This window comes from Chionomys nivalis, chromosome 4, assembly GCF_950005125.1.
Source record: "Chionomys nivalis chromosome 4, mChiNiv1.1, whole genome shotgun sequence".
Lineage (NCBI taxonomy): Eukaryota > Metazoa > Chordata > Mammalia > Rodentia > Cricetidae > Chionomys > Chionomys nivalis.
The window spans coordinates 24,592,288-24,617,031 of record NC_080089.1 but is presented as its reverse complement, the minus strand read 5'-3'; the positions used below and the strand labels follow the sequence as shown (position 1 = coordinate 24,617,031).

Genomic DNA, 24,744 nt, shown 5'->3' with positions numbered 1-24,744 from the left:
ATTTGGCAGAATGCCGAATCTTGTGGCTATTTTTCCTTATATTTCTAGGTGGATAAGAAGCAAGTTGGTAGTTAACCAGGATGTTTTCAGACACGTGACTCCTAGATGTCCGAAGAGTACCGTGTTACACCATGCTTTGAAACGTTGTCTGTGTGGCGACTGTTTGTTTCTTCTGCTTAACTCTGTATTCTAATCTCGACACGGTCAAGACGCTTCCACACACTTTGTCATCACACAGGAGAGAGCACATGAATTCGTTGTACCAAAACTCTACATAGCTGTACCTAGATTGATGTTAAATAGGAACAAATGAGATGTTAACATAGAATTATAAGGCTTTTTTAAAAATTTATTTATTATGTATACAATATTCTGTCTGTATCCCTGCAGACCAGAAGAGGGCACCAGACCCCATTACAGATGGTTGTGAGCCACCATATGGTCGCTGGGAATTGAACTCAGGACCTTTGGAAGAGCAGGCAATGCTCTTAATCTCTGAGCCATCTCTCCAGCCCCAATTATAAGGTTTTTTTAAGCAAGTGTTTTATTAATTACTAAGTGGTTATTCCTTAATTACTCATTTCTCTACAGCCCATGTAAAATTATCACTCAATTGATAGTATTTCTTAGTATACAAAAAGGATTATGTGGAAGCAATGGTGATATAAAAATGGTTAAAGTTCATCATTTACCCAAAACCTAGTAGGAGACAGGCAAATTAAGGAGTTACCAAACAGTTAATGTGAAATTCCACTTTACATGGAGGCATGGGAGCGTCTAAGGATGTGGCGAGGGTAAGTCTGAAATTGGCACTCAGAATTTATCTTGAAGGGATTCAAAGAGATTATTCTGTACTCACACCCGGCACACTCCACATCTGGAATCGGGGGCCCATAGTACATTTGTCTTCATTTTGCAGTGATTTTGACTATCCATCCCTGCAGCAGAACTGAGCATTCTTTCACTGACATCAAAGTTGTTAGCATAAATCTCTTTGGGGATAAACGTCTGCATTTTTGAAGAATGATGATTGCAAAGGCTATGCTCAAGAAGCTGTTTCAGCATCCCCTAGCACTTGGAATTCAGTAAATTTTCACTGACTTGCATTTTCAAACACTCTTTGAGTTTACAGAGCCTAAGAAGTCATGAAGAGCAATACACAAAAGAGACAAAGAAAGTAAAATATGTGAACCCAGCTGAGATTGTTCTTGGAAGAATTTGGCATTTTCTCTTGACTAGTTACATAAACATTTAAGTGGTTTGTATGGTTTTAGAGATGTTTTCAAGATGAGACAAAAAGCATGAGGAGTACGTTGGATTACCGAGTGATCAGACAAATAAATGAAAGAGGCTTGTAATACATGTACTTGAAGTCCTCGACCTGCCATTTCCCAGTTTTTACCTTTGCCAGTCACACTCACCAATATTTTCCTGACTCTGCATCTGGCCTTCGAGCTTTGTTTTTGTTGAGACAGTGCCTTGCTATGTAGCCCTTGGCTGGAGTTCAGTATATATACCAGGCTATCTTTGAACATTTGGTGAACCTTCTGCCTTTGCCTCTTGAATACTCAGAGTCTTGTCTCATTGGGTCTGGCCTAGCATGAGGTTTTTAAAGACATTTAGTTAGGAAACGACCACCATGGTAAGAAAATTGCAGTGGAGATTACAAGTTAAATGGGAGGCAGCAGCAGAGAGTGTGATGGAAAAGATGAGGCTGTCCTCCAGAATGGTAGTGGGGTGGTGATGGCACAGGCCTGAGTATGAGTTTGCATGCCAGCCAAAGCTACACAGTGAGACCGTGTTTCTACAAAGGAAAAGAAAAATCACTCAGTGGAGTAGAGATTAGCAAGTAGGAAACAGACACCTAGTAGTTTGGGGCCCATCCTAGTGCATATGTCTTAAAGGGTCTGTTTCTCCGAGTAGGAGAAAAGGCACTGGATAGATGGTAACAGAAAATGTGGGAGACATTGTGGAGAAGAGTATGGGGAGAAAAAACCATGTCAGACTACTGTTTGCATTTTGAAAATGGCTCCAACTCACTTTTATACCAGATAGTGTACTTTTCCTCACTTTATTTTGCTACTAGCTGGCAATGCAGAAGGGCCTGGAGCACCTCCCTCACTCTGTTTTATTTTTATAGTCACTGGGTGCTTGTCTCATATTTTTCTACTGAAATATAAACTCCTGGAAAGGAAGCGGATTGTATTATTCCTTACATTCTCTGTAGCGACTGGTGCAAACACTAGTGTTGATTAGAACCCTTAAGCCTCTCTGATTTGAAGTTCATACAATATATTGTACAAGAGATCTTCGTTTTTGTTTTTGAGATGCGCTTCCCCAGCTCCAGCCACATTAGCAGGTCATCTCAATGGCATCGCCTTACAGTGTCCCTGGTATGGAAGGGAGAGTGACTTCAGAGCTTCCTCAGTGTGGGTCTTCCCTGCTTTTGCAGAAGGCAGTCCCTTACTCTGCAGCTGAGGTACAACGCATTATTTCTAGTAACCCTGCCATGCCAGGAAAGCTGTTGCAAATGCAGGCTGCTGCTGACTTCAGGTTCAACCAGCAGGAAAGCCACTTTTGCTAACAGAAAGCTCTTAGAAGCTTTGAGTGAGTTGGAGTTTTAAGACTGATGGTTTGATCTGGCCCCCAGCAAACACAGTGAAGCCCTAAATTTCACACCAAAAATTGAATCTAACTGTGCACCCAATAACTCAGTCAGCAATTCTTAAAAAATTGGAACTAGGGGCAGTAGCATTTATTTCCAGTACTCTATGGAGATCAAAGTAGGAAGATTTCTTGAATTCAAGGTTTGAGATCAGCTCAGGCAATACAGTAAACCATACAAGGACCAAAAATAAAATTTCTGTTTGGTTTTCAATAGTACCTCTACCTCCATGTCCACAAGAATTAAAACATTCTTTTTCAGTTATAACAGAAATATTCTGGTCTCAGGTCGTGGCTGGTGCTGGAACTTCTTTTCTTTCTAGAATTGCACAAGAGCACTAGAGTCTATATCCTGCCATCTTACCATTATTGTAATGGCCAAAGTGTGTAGGCAGAGACTATTTGTTCATGTTCTGGCCACCAAGACCCAAAATAATCACACAGAAACTATATTAATTACAACACTGCTTGGCCAATCACTTAAATGTATTGCTAGCTAGCTCTTATATCTTAAATTAACCCATTTTCATTTACTGTACTGGCAAGGTTCCAGTAGACTCCAGTGGGCGTCTTTCTCCTTAGGCAGTTACATGGCATCTCCTTGACTCTGCCTTCTTTCTTCCTCTATCTGCTTGGAATTCCCACCTTACTCTATTCTGCCCTTCTATAGGCCAAAGCAGCTTTATTCATTAACCAATAAAATTAATACATACACAAAGAAAGACTTCCCACACCAAAAACAGTCAAGGTCAATACTCAGTTACATGACCACTTGCTTCATTACCTCACTCAGAGGAAACTCTAATTTCAATACCCCCATATACCAGAGGTCTCCAGCCCTACATCTTATTGAGAAAGGGTCATTCTCAGTTTGTCTTTGTGTGTACCCCTCCTAAGGTCATCCCTGAAAACCAGTTCAGTATTAGTCCAGGTTAAATAAAAAAAGGACAAATCATACAATATTTTGAACACAAGGGATCAATTCAAAAAATTTCTACTCATCACAGGGACATGGAGCAGCAAGGAGATGGCTAGAAAGGAACAAACAAAACCATAAATATAATACACATAGGGATGAGTCACTCCCCTCAGCACTATGACTCAGTCATACAGAATCCCAGAGAGTGTGGCCCACTGGAGAGTCAAGGTGACCACGCAAAGCCACTTAATCATCGAGAGGGGTACTCACAGTGTCCCACTAGAAAGTCAGGTGAAGGGGTCCAAGGAAGCTATCTGTGGAGCTGCTTGCATGTTTGCCTCAGGGTGCACCTGAGTAGACAACTGTGGGAGAGAGGTGCACTGGTCACTGACACTGGGGGAACATGGTGCTGAGAAAGATGCAGATTTTATGCACTGAAAGAGCCTGTCTAACGCATGTGCAGTGCCTCACACCTTTAATCCCAACACCTTGGGAGGAAGAGGTAGGCAATTCTCTGTGAGTTTGAAGTCAGTCTGGTTTACAGAGTGAGTTCCAGTCTCAAAAAACTGAAAAACAAAACAAAATCATAAAAAACCCACCAAAACAACATCAAAAAAGAAAAGGAAAGGAAGAGGAAGGGAGGAAGGAAGGAAGGAAGGAAGGAAGGAAGGAAGGAAGGAAGGAAGAAAGAAAGCAAGCCTTGTCAGAGTCTCTTACAGAAGACTCGGTTCAATTCCTGGCATTTATGTGGTGGCTCACAACTATCCATAACTCCAGCTCCAGGGCATTTATCTTCTGAACTTCTCAGAAACCCATGTGACATATTACACACACACGCAAGCAGAACACACACACACACACACACACACACACATACACACACACACACACCCTAAAAAAGAAAGAATAAAGAGGAAGAAAACATACTACCAGGTAGAGATCTCTCCAATGCCCTCTCCTGACAGCTTAAGTTCATGCCAGCTAGCAAAAGAGTTCACATGATTTGACTATTTCTTAAAGCAAGCAAAGGAGGGTACAGTCAGAATCTTACAGTAATGATGTTAACTGGCCACTTTTTGTAATTGAAAAAAAAAAGTTCATAATGAGAACTGTATTTCACTGGCCTCTGAAAAGTATTGCAAATGAGCCAGATACTCTTCTATAGATAAACAGATAGATGTATATGTAAACACAAACCTGTAGAAGGTTCAGGAGATGTGCACTCTGCATGCCTATCTCTACAGGAAGATTAGAACTACCACCCTCTGATGGTTAGGCTGATGACTCTCTTCTTGTGTACATTTAATGTCATAGTCTCAATTTTATTTGAGTGTTGCTTTTTAGCAACAAAGGTGACAGGCATTTGAGAAACAATCAATAGTTCTAACTGTAGGGTTATGAAATCAATAAAAGAAACATCTAAGAGCCTATCAGCAGAAGGGAGTGGCTGTGAGCCACTGGGGTTTGTTCCTGGACAGTCGTATGCAGGAGAAGAAGAGAGCTGTTGTACTGTGATTAAGTATATTATGGCAGCTTGCCTGCAATGAGACCAACACACTCCACTGCATGGCTCTCAAGTCCATGCTCTTCTTCCCTCATCTTCTCAGAGCTAGTTAATATGACCAGCATAGCACCTTAGAGGTGACTGAATGATTTCCAAGGTTGTCATAACAGGCATTATGGCTTCGGCATTGGTCTCTTCGACATCTTATTCTAGGGAGACCCAGCTGTCATGCATGAGACATTCAAGCAGTCCTGTAAAGAAGCCTAAACAGGGAAGAACTTGGGCATTACTCATCAATCAGTACCAGCACACAAGCCGTATGAGTCAGCGAGCTGCAAAGTCAGTCCTCTTTTATTTACTGAACTTTTAGATGACTGAGTATCAGCTGATAGCTTGATTAACACTGGTCTCAGACCAGAACCACAAAATAGCTCACAGATTTCTAACCCACAGGGTTTGGAGGCGATTACTTTTATTACTAATACATGTTTATAGATAATACTCTCAGAGGATAGAATCTGGCCCAGCCCACATCATAAATAAATGTGAAAAGAATTTATAAAGAATAAACACTGTTTTGTGCTGAGGATACAGTTCCGTGGCAGAGTGCTTGCCCATTATCAACGAGACCCTGCTTCCAATCCATGGCACTGATAAAAAGCAAGAATGAACATATTTTAGATTAATCCAAGGGTAAGAGTAGGCCTAACAAGGAATGATAATACTGAAGACTGTGTCACTTAAACAGCTGTGGATGTTTATACAACTAGCCGTGCTACACTGAAAACTGGGATTTTCTGCAAATGTTTCCTAGCCCTTCTGAAGTGTGGGAGAGTGCCTGTGGTATTTGGAGAGCTGATCTAGCTGCCTCTAAGATGTTTCCAAAAAGTTTCTTATCATGTGCGTTGTTATCCATGATTTTTTTTTGAGATGCTGCCTTGCTAAGTTGCCCTCATCTTGACCCCTTTTTTAAAATTTATTTATTTTTTATTTATTCTTTGGATCTCTCACATCATGCCTCCTGTTCCCCCCATATATACCCCAAATTAAAACAAAGACAACATTTAATAGGAGAGAAAAGGAAGCAGGGAAAAAGCTGTCATGGAGGCTTCAGTATGACACAGTGAGTCACAGAGCAGGCATTCATCATAAAGAACCATGGATCTCATTCAAGGCCCCCGGTCTCTGCTGTACCATCAAGGCTAGGCCCTCACTGGGACTCTTCCTGGACATCATGTTGTTGCCCTGTGTCATGCAGATACTACAGCCCTGGGTTCACAACCCTACTCCTCAGCAGATCACAGATGGACCAACACATAATCCTTGTTTTGGGCCTAGGTAGTTGCAGGATTAGTCAGCCAGTCAGTTCTTCCCATCTTTGCCACCAGGGTGGGCTCTCCAGCTTTGCCCTGGCTAGTTCACTCCTTTCAGCGATGAGCAAGGGGCAGCGCCAGTTCTCAACTTTTCATAACCTTCACACACCTTCACACCTTCAGGGCCTGCTGTACTGTATTGCCCAGGGGAGATGTAGGGGCCACTCTCCTGAGTGCTGCAGCTGACAGGGGCAAAGACAGTTCTCCCGCTCTGTTCCTATGACCCCAGGTCCAGCTTTCCCACCTGCCTCAGGTGTTGACAGGGAGACCTTGAGCTCTGTGAATCCTGTTTCTGTTCTCTGCTCTGCAGCTGGGACTACGGCTATGTACCACTGGGCCAGCTCTTTTCCCTTTTCTATGAGGTGGTTTGTAATCAAACATCTGAGACCAATTAGGATTTTTAAAAATAGTGCTGCAATGAACCAGTTTTGATAGGTTTCCAGTACAGTTTGTGTGTGTGTGTGTGTGTGTGTGTGTAGTGCATTTGACTGAGACTTGATTAGATATTTTGTGTCACAGCATCATTGAAAAAGAATGACAAGGAGCTTGGCAGTGGTGGCACAAGCCTTTAATACCAGCACTAGGGAGGCAGAGGCAGGTGGATTTCTGTGAGTTTGAGGCCAGCCTGGTCTACAGGAACTAGTTCCAGGACAGTTTCCAAAGCTACAAAATATCAGCTTGGAAATCTGCAACTGCAAAATGACTTGAGCAGAGTCCTTTATCCCAAGATGGCAATCAATCTACCAACTCACTAACCAACCAACCAACCAACCAACCAACCAACCAACCAGCATATACCAATCAGCATCAAAGTATTTTAGGTTCCTAGAAGGTACTTCAAAGTTTCAGATACAAAGCCTTGGTTGTCTTTGAATTTTAGGAAACTAGAATCTCACAGAATGAATCAATTAGCTTTATTTATTTATTTTATTTATTTTTTGCTATCTTTGCACCCTTGATGATTAAAGCAATCAAAAGTAAGCATTCCACAAATACTGGCTATCACATTGTTATTTAAAAATATTTTTCTTTAAATTTCTCTTGTGCTTTTTTCAAGAGTGTTACTCCATGGACAGAAATCAACCTAACCTCAGAAAAGTTAATATTGCTGAAGAACATTAATCAACAATCACAATTTTTTCATTATATGGTACCACTGTACTTTTAAGAAAAAAAATGGGGACAATAAAATAAAACCCACCAAGACCAAATGAACAAAAAGCAAGTGTTTTTCTTAGAATTTGTCTTTAGTAGCAAATTATAGGTGACATATACAATTGTTCTTTTGCATTTCCAAATTTTATCTAACCCATGTAAAGAGTTTTTAAATGGCATGTTAGTGCTATGGAAGCCCCTCACCAACTGCTACCATTTGGTCATCTCAAACTCTTTTTTTTTTTTTTTTCTTTTTTTTTTTTTTTGGTTTTTCGAGACAGGGTTTCTCTGTGGTTTTGGAGCCTGTCCTGGAACTAGCTCTGTAGACCAGGCTGGTCTCGAACTCACAGAGATCCGCCTGCTTCTGCCTCCCGAGTGCTGGGATTAAAGGCGTGCGCCACCAACGCCCGGCTGGTCATCTCAAACTCATCCCCAATTCCAAGCCAAACAGTACCAATATTCTGGGACCACTGTTTCCAATATTATTCTATACCTACACATTTTAATAGAATGGAATATTTGCATAATGTGCACAATTTGACCCAGTTCAACGGGAGCAAAACTACTTTTAGGAACATTCTTAATACAAGTTTATAAAGTTTAAAATCAACTCATATAACATATATTTTAATTTCTTGATCATTTTAATGTTTTTGTTTATGCTAGTAAACCTTTGATGGACTCTACTTACCACTGTGAAACGCCTTAATGTCTTAACAATTATGAACATTTTGTGGCTAATGTACATCTTATAGTGCCTTGTGAGAAGGTTACATCAAATCCAAAGTATTCCTGGAAGCCTGAGTCACAAACCTGCCTGACAGGAGCTGCGGAATTGGTTGGTGGGGGTTGTAAGGAGTTCCTGGATTCAACAGGATTCTGACACAAAACAAATCTGGTCAAGAAAGACCACAATGTCACTAAGGCCCTAGCCTCTATTATTTGTTCTGCCATTTGTTGTTTTCCTTCTTGTTTGTTGCTTCATCTTCCTCACACACATATAAGTGGTTCACAAATAGCCGCGGGCTTTAAGGGAATCCGGAAAAAAAATGTTTTTAGCTAGAATTAAGGTCCCACGGGGGTGACTGGGAAAATAGAGAGAGCAGTCTTATAGAAAGCCCGGAGTCTATGGTCACAGACTGGAAATGGGGATTGCACGCTTACTACAGAATAGAATTTGAGATGCTACAGCTACAATATCAAGGGTATCCTCACATCTGTGCAAGGAAGATGTAGGGTAGTGATTCTCAACCTTCCTACTGCTGCGACCCTTTAACAGTTCCTCATGTTGGGGAATCCCCTACCATAAAATGATTGTCATTGCTACTTCGTAACTAATTTTGCTGTTACGAATCTTAATGGAAGTATCTGACATACGGCCCCTGTGAAGGGGTTTGCGACCCACAAGTTGAAAAACATTGGTGTAGGGGATTCTGCCCTATTAACCGGAAAAGAATTTCCCGGTGGTCTCTAATCCAGTGGTAGCTTGAAGACCTTCCTAAGGGCAAAGGGAGAGATCAGCTCCTGAACCCCCTCCCTTCATGTGGAACCCTGGAGCTGTGAAAATGCACATCTAACCAACTTAAATTTTCTGTACGTGCTCCTGAACCACTGCAAAATGAAGAGGGCAGGGTGCAACCGTGGACTCAGCCTTGTATTGCCATGTCTAAGCCGCGAAACAGAAAACGAGCACGACCATCTAACTTCACGTTCCACCGTACCAGACGCACAGTTGACGGAAGGACCCGGCAAGTTTTGTAAGAATTAAGAGGAACTGTGACAGACGGAGGTGTCCGAGACAGCCACGTAAAGACATGCTTGGTTTGACACGCACAGCCCACTTACTCATGCAGCGGGGCAGCCTCGGCTCTAAAAGCCCAGGCTCAGAAACGGTTCCCTAGAGCTCCGCAGAGCCGAGCGGAGCTCAGGTCTGAGCCTCAGCTCCCGACACGAAGACACGACGTGGCACTGTCGCGCAGACAGCTGACACTGAGGAAAATGGGAGCCTGCGTTTGATGCAGCATCAGGAAGGATTGGATATTATTAAGTTTGCCGAGCCAGCTCGCCGGCCGGAGCACTTCCTCCACTTTTGGGGGTGTGGGGAAGGCGGGGTACACCAGCGCCAGCCACGCCAGTGGTCGCGTGTCACGGGGACCGAGCACCGGCACCGGCCACTCAGAGGCCCAGCAGGCCTCGCGGGCGGGGCTGACCCGGCCGGGCGAAAGGGCGTGCCGCGAGCGTGACGCACTTCCGCCTCGGTTCTTCCGGCTTCCCCGGGACCCGACCCTCCTCACAACAATTTCGGCGCTAGCGCGGCCCGGTCTCCGCCCTCCTTCAGCCACCTGCCGCCCGGCCGCATTCCGGAGGGCCCGAGGCGCCTGCGGCCCAGTCGCCCGCTGCTACCGCGCCGCCCCGCGAGCCCCGGAGGGCGAGCCCCGGGCGGCCTTCCTGCTCGCAGGCTCGCTCCCGGCCGCGGCCTGCCTTCCTCCGGGCTCGCTCTGCGGTCGCGGCCTTGCTTCCACCGGGCTTGCGCTCCGGCCGCCTTATCTTGAGGCTCGCTCCGCGGCCGCTGCCGCCTCCTTCCAGGCTCGCTCCCCGGCCGCCGTCTTCAGCCGCTCAGGCCGCGCGGGTGCTCGCGTAGGGCCTTGTTGCGTTTCAGCTCGGGGGTCGCGGCGGGGGCGGGGCGCTGAGCGGTCCGCCGGGGCCTGTCCTTCGCGTCCTCCCCGGGTCGCCTGCCCGCCTTCCTCCGCAGTCCGGAGCCAGGCGGAGCCCAAACCTGGCGGGGACAGCTGCACCCCCGGCCCGGCACCCAGAGCCTGCCGCCACCACCGCCACCGTCCATCGTTGGTACCGGCAATGGCCTTCGTATCGCCCGCTGTGCTTGTGACTGATTTGGACCCAGAATATTGAGAACTCACTTCTGTCCCCATCCCAGCCGTGCCCGCCCAGTTACGGCTTAGCTTCAGCGCCGCTAGACTGTCCGACTTTGAGAGCACCATGGAGCAGAGTGGGATGGAGATTCCTGTGACTCTCATCATTAAGGCACCGAATCAGAAATACAGTGACCAGACTATTAGCTGCTTCTTGAACTGGACCGTGGGGAAACTAAAAACGCATCTATCTAACGTGTACCCTAGCAAACCTGTAAGTGTAAAACTGAACGCAGTTGCCCTGGCCTGCAGCCCCGTGTGCCTGGTACCTCCCTTCGCCAAGCTTGCCCCCTCCTCACCAATCACATAGGTCTCCATTCGAAATACTTTTGGTTGTGAGGTTGCGGGTGTCTCCTGAGTGAACCACCATCATTATCTTGCTAATGAGGTTCAGTTAATTAGGGAGTATACAGAAATACCAAGAGACAAGAATTTGCAGTGATGGAAAAGGGACCATCTTCCGTGCAACTTAAAGTCATCTATTGTGAATGTCAGATACTAATTTTATTTGTTTTTGAGATAAAGAATCACGGTCTATATTAGAACTTTCATTGCTTCCTAGGGCAAAATTCCATTTTAATTTTAAATACCTGGCCCAGGAATATGTTCATGGCGAAGAGAATATTCTCCTCTTTTGGAATGAGTATGTGACTTGGCGAAAATTATCCTTTAACCCTCACCCCATCGCACGTGTTGTGAGTTGCAGTTCACCTTGCTCCCCAGCTTCCCACCTCACATTTCTCCTGAAGATACAGACATTGAGACGGGCACTTTTCCTACACACCCCAGTCATTTGATACCTGTTTCTTTCTTTGGTTATGTCATCTGTTTCGCTCAGATCAGTGTGGCTTTGTTTTCCATTCTTTATCTTGGTATTGGAAAGATAATGTCGCCATTTGTCCCTAAAGTCTGATTTGAAGGTACGTAGTTGGTAAGTCTTTGAATAGTTTAGAAAGGTGTGTCATCTAGAGTATATTTTAGTGAGGCTTTCCTATGCTCTATTGTGTAACTTTTTCATTCTTGAGCATCTAGTATTCAACTACTCAATCTTATATTTAAATAATAAAGAGACTTGGTTTATATACTAGCTAGTTGGGAAACAACTGCTTTTTAGGCCTGTTTTGTGCACCTCAGTATGGAAGATGTTGGTCTGTGTTAAGATATTTATGACTTAGAACAGTGTCTATTGCAGTATTGTTTAAGATTTAGACATCTGGAATAACCACTGAATTACTTTATTGCCAAAGCTGGAGGGTGTATTTTTTGTTGTTTGTTTTAAACTCATTCGTCCTTAGCTGTATTTGTGACACAAATATTTTTTGTGTGTGGGAACACTGAGTTCCTTAGTAGTTGGAACAAACTAAAGGTTAGGACTTTTGCTCATTCAAAACTTAAGTTTGAAAGTGAAGATTTACACCAAAATCTTTCTATTGCATATTATTGTTTTCCCACATTTTTGAAATAGAAAGCACCTTGTGAGAATAGTCATTGATTGGCATAGATTTCATAACACAGCCCAAATACTATTTTAAAGTACTTTCTTACGTATGCACGTACTGGTATAGTATGTACTAAGGTGAGATCTACATGTTATACTGTTACACCATTAAGGGACTTGGTCTGCAATATGTGAATCAAGAGTTTGGATTAAGCCTAATGTGGTGTAATCTTAGCAGTTGGAGAGGTGGAAGCTGGAGGATCAGCAGTTCAGGGTCATTCTTAGCTGCACAGTGAGCATGATCTTGTCCCCCAAACCAAAACAGATTTAGTACTCTTTAAAACTCTTCAAAAAAAAAAAAAAATCCAAAAAGCTACGTGAGATAGAGATGTGAAGCCTGTTTGCCTGACGTGTCCCGGGACAGCTAGTCACTAATGCAGAACTGTTGGGCAGCTGGTCCTGATGCCTGAGGGGTCATCACTTGCAGAACTCTTTCTTGGCTTGCCTGACTCAGACACACTGGAGAGTCTTTTGGAGCCTGCACCACATACTATAATTAATGATTTTACTTTGTAACATTTCTCTAGCAAGTTTTCTGAGTGGATTGTAATGTCTTGTCAAGTTCATTTCTAGGTTGAAAATTTTGTGCAATTATTAGACTTGACAGGTTTCTGTTCTGACTTACACCTGAAGTTAATTTGAAACATCACGGTTGTTGAGTAACTGCAGTTAGTGGTACTCTAGCTAATAGAAGACATCAGCTCTAGGAATTGGGAGTCATAAACATTTTCTTTGTAAGGTTATTTAGAAGTCAAAACATTTTGTAATGAAGCAAGATTATAACAGGAGTTTAGATCCTTGTGACTGCCCCTGATGACTCACTCGGCTTTTTAAATGCTCTAAGTGTTATGTCCTGTGTGTGCATTCATGTGTGCATGCCTCACCTTCACAGACAAGAAGGTCTTACTGGTTTGCACAGCATGATCTCAAATTCTGATTCGCCCATCTCAGCTTCCCAAGTTGTGGGACTGTGGGTCCTCCCACCTGCCACGTTGCCCAGCTACTCTTCTTTCAGAGTTAATGTTGCGCTGAGGACTCTAAACCTTTTATTATAATGATAAGCAATACAGTTCTAAGTAAAATGACTAGCTAGTGTGACAGTTCTAAGTAAAAAGACTAGAAGGGGAAGATATTTTCTAATTTAGAATTTAGACATATGGTATATATATGTGAAAATTTTATGTGGAATTGAGCTCTTGGAATTCAGGTAACTTCCAAAGATACTTGTAATTGGTTTAGGAACTGGGAAGTTCACTAGTACCAGTTCATGTTGATAGTGTTTCAGATCGTAAAAATTTTAGTAATTTCTATAGGATGCCAAAGAGCTTTATTAGAAGGCCACTTTGCCTTGAGTGTTGGATTCTAGTCTGAACTTTGACTTAGTTATCAGAGATGTAAATGCCAAAATGCCTGAACTTCACATTGTTCAGTAGATGTACTATCCAATTAAAAGATATAAAATTCACCTGTCATTAGGCTCGTTTCCATCTCTTCTTAATGTCATCTTATTTGCAAACAGTAGGGAGCTAGAGATGGGTTGCCTTATCCTGAATTTGATGTTGAGGGCAAGCTTTCCAGTGCTTGGGGTCACAGTGCCTTGTGATGTGTGTCTTACCTTGGGTACATTTCCTCTATGTTTGCTGTTTATTTTATGGTGGTAAAAAACTAAAGCAGTCGCTTTCAATACTTAGGTCTTCTGTCTTTCCTGATTAGCCAGGGGAGCCTGCACTAGCTTTTCAAGCTGTTCTTTTACATTAACTTCTATTGGAAGTGAAGAAACGAGCAGAAGCAAGTGAATACAGGTTCTGTTCTGAGATTATAACATTATGCAGTCCAGAAGGAAGTTTTCCCTTTCTTCAGTAGAAGTAGTATGTCTTGTAACTTTTTTTGGAGCTTTATTGTTTAGTATTTTGTAATTCCCTATTCCTTACCTACTGTTCATTAAAATGTAGCTTGATCACTTCAGGACTATTGATTTCAAGATGGTAGAATCCATATGTATGAATACTTTTTACTTGATAAGACAGTTGTCTTATATAATTTTAACAAATTTAACAGGACTTCATGTCACCTAGCAGCATAGCTCAGTATAAAAAACACTGAACAAATGGTACTGTCAGATTGAATGTGACAATGATGAAAAATAGAAATTTGAAGATTTTAATGACTGCCGACTAAAATTTACTCAAGTATTTTAGTCTTATCCTCATGCCCTTTTTCTTAGAAAGAAATAAGGTTTTGTTTAATACTGCATTAATGCTTTTTGGAGGTTCTAGAGTTTTTAAATTTCTCTTTATATTATACTGATTTGTCTAAAATGCTTTTATTTAATTGCTCTGATTTTAAACTACTGTTTAGACCAGGTGTTTAGTAAATACTTGATATGCTCTATAATGTTTATTTGTGGTAGACATCTTGTGATATTAGCTCCTTTATAGATGAGAAAATAGAGACTTGATGATTCTTTTGTCTAATGTCATAAAACTCTTTAGGTAGAATTGGATTTGAACCTAAGTTGGTCTGACTTGAAAGAGAAGGCCCTTAGCCATATATGTACATGTATATGTATACATATATATGTGTATATATATATATGTGTGTGTGTGTATACACACACACACACACACACACACACACACACACACACACTTGGCAATAGGCTGCCCTGTAGTGACTTGACTCTATCAATTATACATCTATAAGCAGGAAAAAAATGAATTTGACTATTAAAAATATTTGGGGCTGGAGAGATAGCTCAGACGTTTAAGAGTTCTTGTTGCTCTTGCAGAGGATGGGGGTTCAATCGCCAGCACCAACATGGTTGTTCACAAGTGTCTTAAACTCCAGTTCTGTGGGATCTGATGCCCTCTTCTGGCTTCTGTGGGCATCATACTCACACTTGGTACAAAGGCATGTAATGTATGAAGGCAAAATACCTATACATGTTAAAGAATTTTCTTTAATTAAAAAAAAAGATTTGCATTTGATATGTACCTAAATATACTATAATATCTAGAAACTATAGAGTTGAGTAACATATTCTTATTATTGTGCTAGCACCTAATCAGGTTACTGTGGTTAGTACCATTTATTCTGATAAACTATAAGAAAATATGGGAGCATAATATTTTAAGATTGCAGAGTGTGTTGCTATTTTTGTTCTCTTCACAGTGTATTAAATTCTATACTATGGCATTCCCTATTGCACATACATCTGACATGTAACTGAATGACCTATGAGTGAAAACCTTTAATCAGGAAATATTCATTGAGAATTCCAGATATTGTATATTCTGAAGATTCTAAACACTGATTATTGCTGTAAGGAGATAGAGACTAGAGGCTGTTTGGGGAACCACGTTTCTGTTTATAAACTTCTGAATCTCCTGGAGCTTTGGACTGAGGGAATTTGATTAGAGACATGTTTAGAAATTTTAAAAATTAGTATTCCACAGCGTCCATATTTTGTGTGCTTTCTTGTATTTAACTCTTTAAAGCTATTTGGCACTTAGGACTGAGCATGTAAACTGAAATGTAATAGTTTCTATTTTCAGAGTATTTGTATGCTAGTTATTAGAACTTACCAGCCAGTTGAAGATTACTTTTATTGAATCATTATCATATATTTTTAAAATCTGCATATTTAAATTTCAGAATTAATATTTTGAAATTATACAGAATTTAGTTATGCTAAAGTTGGGCATAATAGTGTCATGACATTTAGTGTAGAGGTTTTTTTGTCTGTTTTCCATTTTTTTTGAGATTTTTTTTAAATCACTTTATTCTGATTAACTTACTAATAGAAGCAACACATTACTCAAACACTTGCCCGGTCACAGACTCTATACAGTTAAAATGGCTATTCTTTTGTCTACATTTTATCATTTATTATTACCGCTTATTACCCTTACTTGGTCTCCTTTTTAAATTTTATAATATTCACAAAGTGATACCTATTAATACACACACACACACACATTATAGGCTAGGATCCACATATGAGGGAGAACATGTGGGCATTTTGTTTGTTTCTGAGTTTGACATGATTTTTAAAGTCATATAAGAGAGACCCATTTAGTCTGTCTATAGACACATACTACATATACAGACAAACTTTAATCTTTTCATACTTAACGAATCTTTTGAAGTATGAAAATATAGTTGTTTTTGTAAATTCATGTGTTGGACTTGTGAATATTTAAATTTTTTTCTAGACTGTTGTGTATGAGTGTTTTCCTTGTGTATGTAAGTGCAGGTGCCAAGGAGGTCAGAAAAGACCATCAAATATCCACTGTTCCAGGACACACACCGAGAAACCTTTGTCCAGATGTTATAATGTAGATTTTTTAAGCATGTGCTTCTGGAGACTGAAGTGCCTGAAGCTATTTCTTCTGGAAAAATTTAGTCTCAAAACAAAGTATAAAATTGTTTTTCTATTAATAATAGAAAATTATTATTAACTATTAATTATTAACTATTATTATTAATATATTGTAAAGATTAATGGCTTATACTGGAAGTGTGTGTGGATTAGTGGTTCTTAATACTGCATTTTCTAGCATTTTTCTTGCTCAGATGTGATAGTTTCTGATTAATTCTATCACTGGTACAGTTTAAGAAAGAAGTAGAGATAATGTACATAGAAAGTAGCTTATGTACAGGTCGGTTGAGTGCCTTAGAAGTAACTGGTAAATAATGGCATTCTTCCACTAAAAATCTGAGGTTAAATGACTTAAGCTTTGGACGTGGACTTTTTGCCAACTTCAAAATGTATTTCTGTACAGAGAAGGTTAAAGATTTCTGTTGTTACCTACAAATGTCGTTTGAAATGGGGACTTGAAAGTTAGTATGGGTCAAGGTTTACTTGTTCAGCCTTTTGTAGCTTTAGCCAAGTTTGCTTTTGTGTCAGTCTTGCTCTTGAGCATCCTGATTTGTTGCCTTGATGTTGCAAAGCAACGTTTTGGAAAGGCATATCACTTTCCAACAGTTTCACATAGTCCTGTTAGATCTTAATGAACTAATATAGATAGCAGAAATTAATATCTGTGGTCTCTTGAATGTTGTGTTCTGTTTTAAAAGGTTGATGTGCATTCTGTTCTTAGATTCCAACCTGTGCAGTAAATACTGTTATTTTCCTCCTTTTGTAGATGAGAAATGCAAGGCACAGGGAGATGCCTGTAGTATCTTGTACATATTTCCTGACTCCTCTTCAGCGGTCTCTATATATCTGCCCTACTCTATGAGTCTGGCTCCTGTGCACAAGACCCCACAAGCAGTAAATCAGTGATGTTGCTCTTGATAATCTTCATCTTTCTATCCTGCAATGTCAATTTTTTCTATTAGATTCTTCCTTTTGGCATACAGATGTTGTTTAAAAAAAAATCCAACCCACAAAAAAAGAAATATGCATGAACCAAAGACCTTCTATAGACCCTACTTCTCTTGTCCTCTTTCTCTCCTGTGGGGAGAAATGCCTTGTTTTATATATTTACTGTTTCCCACTACATTGCTGTCCTTTTTCTTGTGTCTGTTCCAGTTAGGTTTTGTGAGGGAATGCAGAGATAAATAGAATAATGTGAGAGAAGTTCCCTGTATATCAGAAGCCTGGAAACATTCAAATAAATATAAATAAGTGTAGTACTTAAGTACAGTAGAATATTACATATTTGTTAGAAAGACTAAGGTGTTATCCACAGGATATACTAAGAAAGCAGGGCCCTCAGAGAGAAAGCACAGTTTCCTGCCTTTTATGTAAGAAGGGAAAGAAAACTATATATTTAGTGAGAAGGTATATAAAACTATGGGGGAGGGAAGAGGAGGCTGTTGACATGACAAGGGTGCTTATAAATGCTTACACCGAGGATATGATTTTCCTCTCCAGCAGCCAGTAACTGCGAGAGCCCCGCCCCATCCATGTTGGAATGGTGATGGGCCCAGTCTTGTGCAGATAGCCTCTGTTGTGAATTTGTGGTTGACTGGCCATATCTTGTCCTGAAGATAGCCTTTCACATTTCTTTCCATTCTCTGGCTCTTGCATCTTTTGCGACCACTTTTCCACAATGTGATCCTGAACTCTGTGTATGTGTGGGGAGAGAAACGATAGGATGTCCTATTTCAGACTGAACTCTCAACAATCTTGTATTCTCAGCCCTTTGACCAGATATGAGTCAAAATTAACTGTTTCCCACTGCAGACAGAAACATCTCTAAGACTGAGAAGAGTGCTAATTTATGATTGTAAATATAAATATTTAGAAGGCAGTTTGACGCCAGATAAATTTAGCAAAACTACAGTAGTAGATTCCCTTCCAGGGCCTATGAGTCTTACATCGGGTTTTCAGTGTCAGGCATGAATTACTACTCTGGCGTGGTCCCCACATCCAATCAGAACCTGTAGCAGTCTAGCGCTGTTGCTCCGGTGGCACCTTTGCTTGTCAGGTTGGTATTGTAGCTTCCAGGTGAAGCTCATTATTTTGACTTTGTGTCCTTAGTGGTATGTATCTTAGGACAGGGAGGGAGAAGTCTAAGAAATTATAGATTTCATTCAAATTATTAGTAACAATCTTGTGATTATTATTTTAAGATAAGTAGAATAAAACAATTTTCAAATAGCATACAAATGCCATCAACAAGTTTACTTTTAAACTTGAGAGAAGATACAAATAAGTAAAAACTTGAAATAGAAAATACCAGTCTGAACACAGGGATTAAGTTTTTGTTTTGTTTTTTTGTTTTTTAAAAATAAGAACTTATTTTGTAGCTTTGCTCACTGAAGACAAAAGTAAGTACTACAAATTTTCAGATTTTTGTCTTTAGGTACCATTTCAATTAAAAAGATTTAGGTACCTGATCAGTGACAGTTCTAGGCCTCATTAGAAAAACTAGAAGCTGAACCTGGGGCATATTGCATCTGAAAGCAAGAAGACTATTAGATCAGACAGAGATCATGTGAAATGACACTAGAGTGAACTTCCTAATGGTCAAAAATGGTGCAGTCTGAGGATTAATAGACAAAGAAAATGTTAGTATTCAAAAGCACAAAATTCTGTGAACTCACAATGACACTAAAGAAAAAAATTACCAACACCTCACTGGTCATGCAGGAGGTTGCTTGGGCAGTCACCCTAAAAACTGACAAAGGGAAGTAGTTGCACTTTGTGGTAGTTTTCCTCATGTAGACTGAGTAACCAACTAGCTAATGAGATAGAATCTAGAATGATCATACTAAAAACAGAAGAAATTATGGAATTAGAAAAACAAGTTTGCTATTTATAATAAAAGATTGGAGCAACTATATAGGTAATTACTAAGGTAGATAGGAAGTTTGTAAAGGACAGATTAGTCTGGCAACATCAGAACCTCTGATGAAGCTCAGTATCACTAAAAGTCACCATTCTAATCTACCTGTGCTAATGGTGCAGGAAGTACATAGCTTTATTACAGAGTACTCCTGTCACAGACCTTACTCCGAGTCTAATTAGCCTCCACACCTAACTACTACAATATCGAGTACCAGGAGGATACAGTTGACCCAAATAACACAAAGTGTAACTGTAAGACAGATAATGACTTCTTTCAGAAATGCACAGGAGAAATGAAGAGAAAGTGCAAATATTTGCGGATGTAGCTCAGGTGGTAAAATGTTTGCCTAGCATTCATGAAGCCCTGAGTTTGTTTGATCCCTAGCTTCACATAACAAGACACAGTGTCACACACCTGTAATCCAGTGCTTAGCAAGTGCAGACGGGACTAGAAGGTCAAGCTCATTTGCAGCTGTGTAGGACACGGGGATGAGAAGACAAGGCCATCTGCAACTGTAGAGCAAGTTTGAAACCTACCTAGGCTACATGAGTTGTTTGAGAACATAAATAACAAAAAAGATTGAGACATAATTCAGTCTTGTGTATGACCCTTATTTGAATTTTGATTCAGACCATCTCTAAGAAATGAGAAAATCTGAGCTGCATGGTTAAATATGGCAGTCCTGTAGTTATTAAAAAACTGAAGCAAACCTCTAGAGGTTGTACCAAGTCGAGTGGAAAGAAATGCATTTGCTCTAATGTAATCTTGAGGTTTCAAGGGGGCAGGGAGGAAGAGAATTAAGAATGTCAGTTGTTGATGAGTACTTGAGAGTTCTTTAACATGGTAGTGGTTCCTTTCATTCTATCCATTCTATATGTTAGATAATTTTTATATTGAAGTAAAGAAAAAATCATGCAAATTTAGGCTGAGTGATGGTACAGCATGAGTATCTAGTAATTAAATGTTTAGTCTGGTAAAAAAATATTGATTTATGATGCTATAATACTTATTGTAAGCATTGCAGCTTGGGTGGAAAAGTATTCTGTCAATGAGGAGCCAGGAATACCACAAAACCACTGTAAGCACAGCAGTTTATGGCTCTGCTCCTGGGAAAGGTTTCCCCAAAGTAACAACTTTACCCCAGCAGGGGAGGGTTTCCCTAGCAGAATTGTTACAGTTCTGCTCAGGTCCCCCAGTGTGTAACAACTGCTCCCTAGGGGAAGGTTTCTGCTGGGGAAAAGTCTCACCCAAGTCTCAGTCAAGAGATTTATTGGGAGGGAGGAATCGGGGAGGGTCTGCCAGGGTGGAAAAGGCAGCAGCAAACTGAACAAGCACAGGGCTTATATAGGGGGCTTCTTAGGGGTGGAGTTTTTCCAAAGTGAAGACTTTCAAGGTGGAGCTTGGTCGGATTTCAATCCCTGATCTTGGACAAGCTCAGAGAGTGGCTGGATTTTGTGCTCAGGGATTGGTTGGTTTCATGCTTAGGCACTGGTTACTTTCTGTGCTCTAGGTTGATCAGGGACAAAATGTGTTTCATTGATTCTGGTTTCAGGGTCAGGGTGTGTTTCTTTGACTGGTCCTTTTCCCCTACACTTATAAAAGGAACTTTAGATTTATTTGGTCAGGTATTAACTCATTACTTACTTGTGCATGTATATTTACCATTCACTGCTTATAGGATACAGATTAGGAAGCTTGCTTTCTCCTAGTATCACAACGCTAGTATCACAACGTTCAATACAAAACACTTCTGTGATTTCTACTTACCATAATGTGTAGACATTGTGTGTCATCTCATTTAGCTCTCATCTGAAGATGTACTGTCAGATCCCATACCTAAGTACTGTGGGTCTGCCTGCTCTTCCTTTTTCCCGTGGATTTACCAGGCTGTCACATGTGCTTCTGAACAGCTGGCTCTAAATTGAGCTTCTTCAGATTCCCTTCTTGGGTTTGGTTAATTTGATAGAGTAGTTCATAGAACTCGGAGAAACACTTTTCTTGTACTTACTATAGACAATAGAGATAGTATGGGAGGAGGGTGGTGGAGAATTTCTGAGCACTCTTTTATTTAAAAAGAAATTAATTTGATTAGTTTTTAAATTTCAAGTTAGCTATCTAGAAACTCTTGTGATTCAATCCTTTTGGATTTTAATGGAAATAGGTATGATTGATTAACTCACTGACCATGGTTAACTCAAAATGGACCCTGTTGTAGGGAGGCCGCTTGTTTGTTTCCAGCTGCTCAGCCCTGAAATAATCACACAGAAACTATATTATTTGCAATACTGTTTGACCAATAGCTTAAGCATATCATTCCGGCTAACTCATATCTTAAATTAACCCATCTCCATTAATCTGTGTATTGCCATGAGTCTGTGGCTTACGGGGTAAAGTTCCAGCATCTGTCTCTGGAGGGACTTCATGGTTTCTCCTGATTCTGCTTCTTTCTCCCAGCATTTAGTATAGTTTCCCCACCTAGTTCTACTCTGCCCTATCAACAGGCCAAGAAGTTTCTTTATTCATTAACCAATAAAACAACACATCTACAGAAGGACCTCCCACACCAGGACCCTCTTTCTGGAGATTGGGACAGGAAGTGACAACTCTAATTACGGGGCTGGTTCCCCTTGAAACCAAGCCCCGTTCCAAGACTTTGCTCTCTAGATACTAATTACTCTATTAGCAAGCAAAATCTAGAGTTTAAGAGTTTTAGGGAGGGAGGTTAAGTGGCAGGAAATGAAATGAAGATCAAATGTATATAGAGGGAGTTCTGTTCAGTTTTTATGTGCTGGTTAGAGTTTTCAAGACTTGGCATTAAAAAACCTTTTTTATTTTTTTTTTATAATATAGGAGTTTACACTTTGCATTTTAGAAATGGCACACTAAAAATCTCGTCTATCAGTTAAGCATCTTGGAAGGGTAACTGTATTTCTCTAGTGTCTTTTCGTGTCTAAGAATGCCTGAACTATTGATGTCACTCAGCATAATAATTTCTATTATGACTTTCAAATATATGACTCTTGTCATAGCCTTGCTGAAAATACAGTTTGCTTAAAATTATATTTATGGCTTGGGTTGGATTTTGAATTTAACATTTGGTATAGCCAATGAATTGTTTCCTTGGAATTCAAGGAACATTTGCAAATATGCTTTATGGGGACTAACAGAAACACACTAATTTTAAATAATGCTAGCAGTGTGAGCTTTAGTAGACTTACTATGAAGTACTAAAATGTAACAGAGCCAACCAGAACACACTTTCTATTATTGCTTACATATAGAGGTAACAACTGAATCTCCATGCATTTGTGTTGCTTTCTTTGGTTTTGTGGTTTTGAATGTGTAGATATTTGTACAAAGCAGGAATAGTTGTGGGAACTCCCATTAGATTTAAATGACTTTCAAACTAAGGCTAGTAAGTTCTTCTGCATTGTGTTTGAAGGAAGAAAATGGGTCTGGATATACTTTATATTAAAAAAATAACTGACAAACCAGTTCAAAATAACTAGTGATCTTGAACATTTATCTTCTAATATCTATTGATAGAAGGCCCTTTGCCTTTCTGTTTATATGAAATTGAAGGCTTTTAATTAAGAGTACAGCCGATAAAACAAACTTGTTTATCTTTTTGTCAAGTTTTATGTGATGATCTGTATTTATTATTATTATTATTATTATTACAGATATGCTGCCATTTGCCCAGCTCTTAAATGCCTTCAGCAGAACTTGGCACTAAAGTTCTTAAAATATCTGTTTTCTTCTTACTTGTCCCCAAAGAGAGTTTAGTTTTATCCACATTTGGTCATGTTTTCCCTAACCTTAAATATATATAGTAAAAAAACTGACTTCTTTCTTCTATCCCATTTCTAGTTGACGAAGGACCAGAGGTTGGTGTATTCGGGCCGACTGCTTCCTGACCATCTGCAGCTGAAAGACATTCTCAGAAAAGTAAGCTCTCCTTCTACCTTAGAAGAGTGGGAGAAACTGCATCTCAAGTTTTGTCTAGCAGATTGAGTTCATCAGCCCCTGTGGGTAGCAGAACAGATACAATACATCAGAAGGTAACAACAAGGCAGTGCATAGAGGGTGTTTGGCTAACAGTTTTGTATGCCCATCTGAGCTAAATCTGAATCTTTTGTTCAGATGTTTTTCATCTTTTAGAAGAAAACACTGACTTTTCGGTACTCCAAGCATAGAGTGTTTACAGTGCTCAAAGATTGATAACATCTCTATAAGACCATTTTAGATCAGGATATATAACATTTTTAATGGTTTGAGTTAGGAGTTTAATTTCTAGAAAGGAAATAGGATGATGCTGAAGTGGCAAACCTGCTAATCAGAATTTAAACGCTGATGCTCCAAGGCAGTGCTGCATATGCTCCAAGGTAGCTCTTTGACAGTCAACTCGAATGCTAATTATTTTAATGCATCTTTTAGCTCATTGTTTTTTGTGAAGTTTTTACTTTATAACTTTTTATTCTTGCTATGTTACTTTTGTTTGTGAATATAGTAAGATTGTATAGTGTTCTATTTTGTGTTTGGCTTTTTAACTGAAGTCTTAATGCAGATATTCCTGATCTCTTTTACTCTGCTTATGATCACCTGTGGGACACATAAAATGTAATGCCAATGTATTTCTCTACTTAAGGGCCTTTTTAGCTTTGCCAGTGTGGCTTCTGACTGTTCAGTTGCTTGTATCAGATGGCTATAGTGTTTTACCATCTGCCCACCTAAAAAATATTGTAGTTTATAGCACAAAGATTTCTCATCCACTTTCTCCTAATGTATAGCCTGCTTTAGCCATCATAGTTGTGATCAGTGGACATTATCACTGAAATTATGCATTCTCAGAGTTATCTAGGTGATGCATACTCTGTGGATTTTGATAAATGTATAATTACATGTTTCCACTATTATAGTATTATATAGAATCGTCCTTAAATGAGCTCACCTATTCTTTTTTTCTACTTTTCTGGTGCTGGGTCATCCCCAGCCTAGGACTTGCACTACCAGTGAGCTATCCTGAACTTTGTTTTCCTGTTTAAAACTGCTATATGTTCTGCTCTCTGAAATATTCTGAATAACAGCCCGAGGCCAGAACATGAATATTCTCAAAAGACTGTTGCAGACCTTGTGTAAGCACCTTGGGAAGTGCTATTTTTGAAATGGTTCTTTGAATTGTTTCTTTTCTTAAAGTTGGTTTCCTTTCAGTAAAATGTTGGTATTGGTTCTACAAACTGTTTAGTTATAAAATGTTCTATAGATATATTCCTCGAAGGTGGATGGATGTTTTGATAAACCATTATTAGTATGACCTTTTGGCCCTGGTTTTATGGGGATACACATTGGATACTTCAGTATTTCCTATTCAGAAGCTGAGTTTGTGTATCAAGAGAGACT

The 24,744-nt window shown here is 40.1% G+C and overlaps 1 protein-coding gene across 1 annotated transcript in view; it reads left to right on the top strand.

The window, feature by feature from the left end:
- The first annotated feature begins 10,602 nt into the window (after positions 1 to 10,602).
- Positions 10,603 to 24,744, top strand: part of Herpud2 (HERPUD family member 2) — a 31,502-nt gene continuing 17,360 nt past the window's right edge. The window contains exons 1-2 of the mRNA XM_057767668.1: positions 10,603 to 10,759; positions 23,215 to 23,292. Coding sequence (XP_057623651.1) covers positions 10,613 to 10,759; positions 23,215 to 23,292 — 225 coding nt within the window. The 5' untranslated portion in view covers positions 10,603 to 10,612. The remainder of the gene's footprint in view (positions 10,760 to 23,214; positions 23,293 to 24,744) is intronic.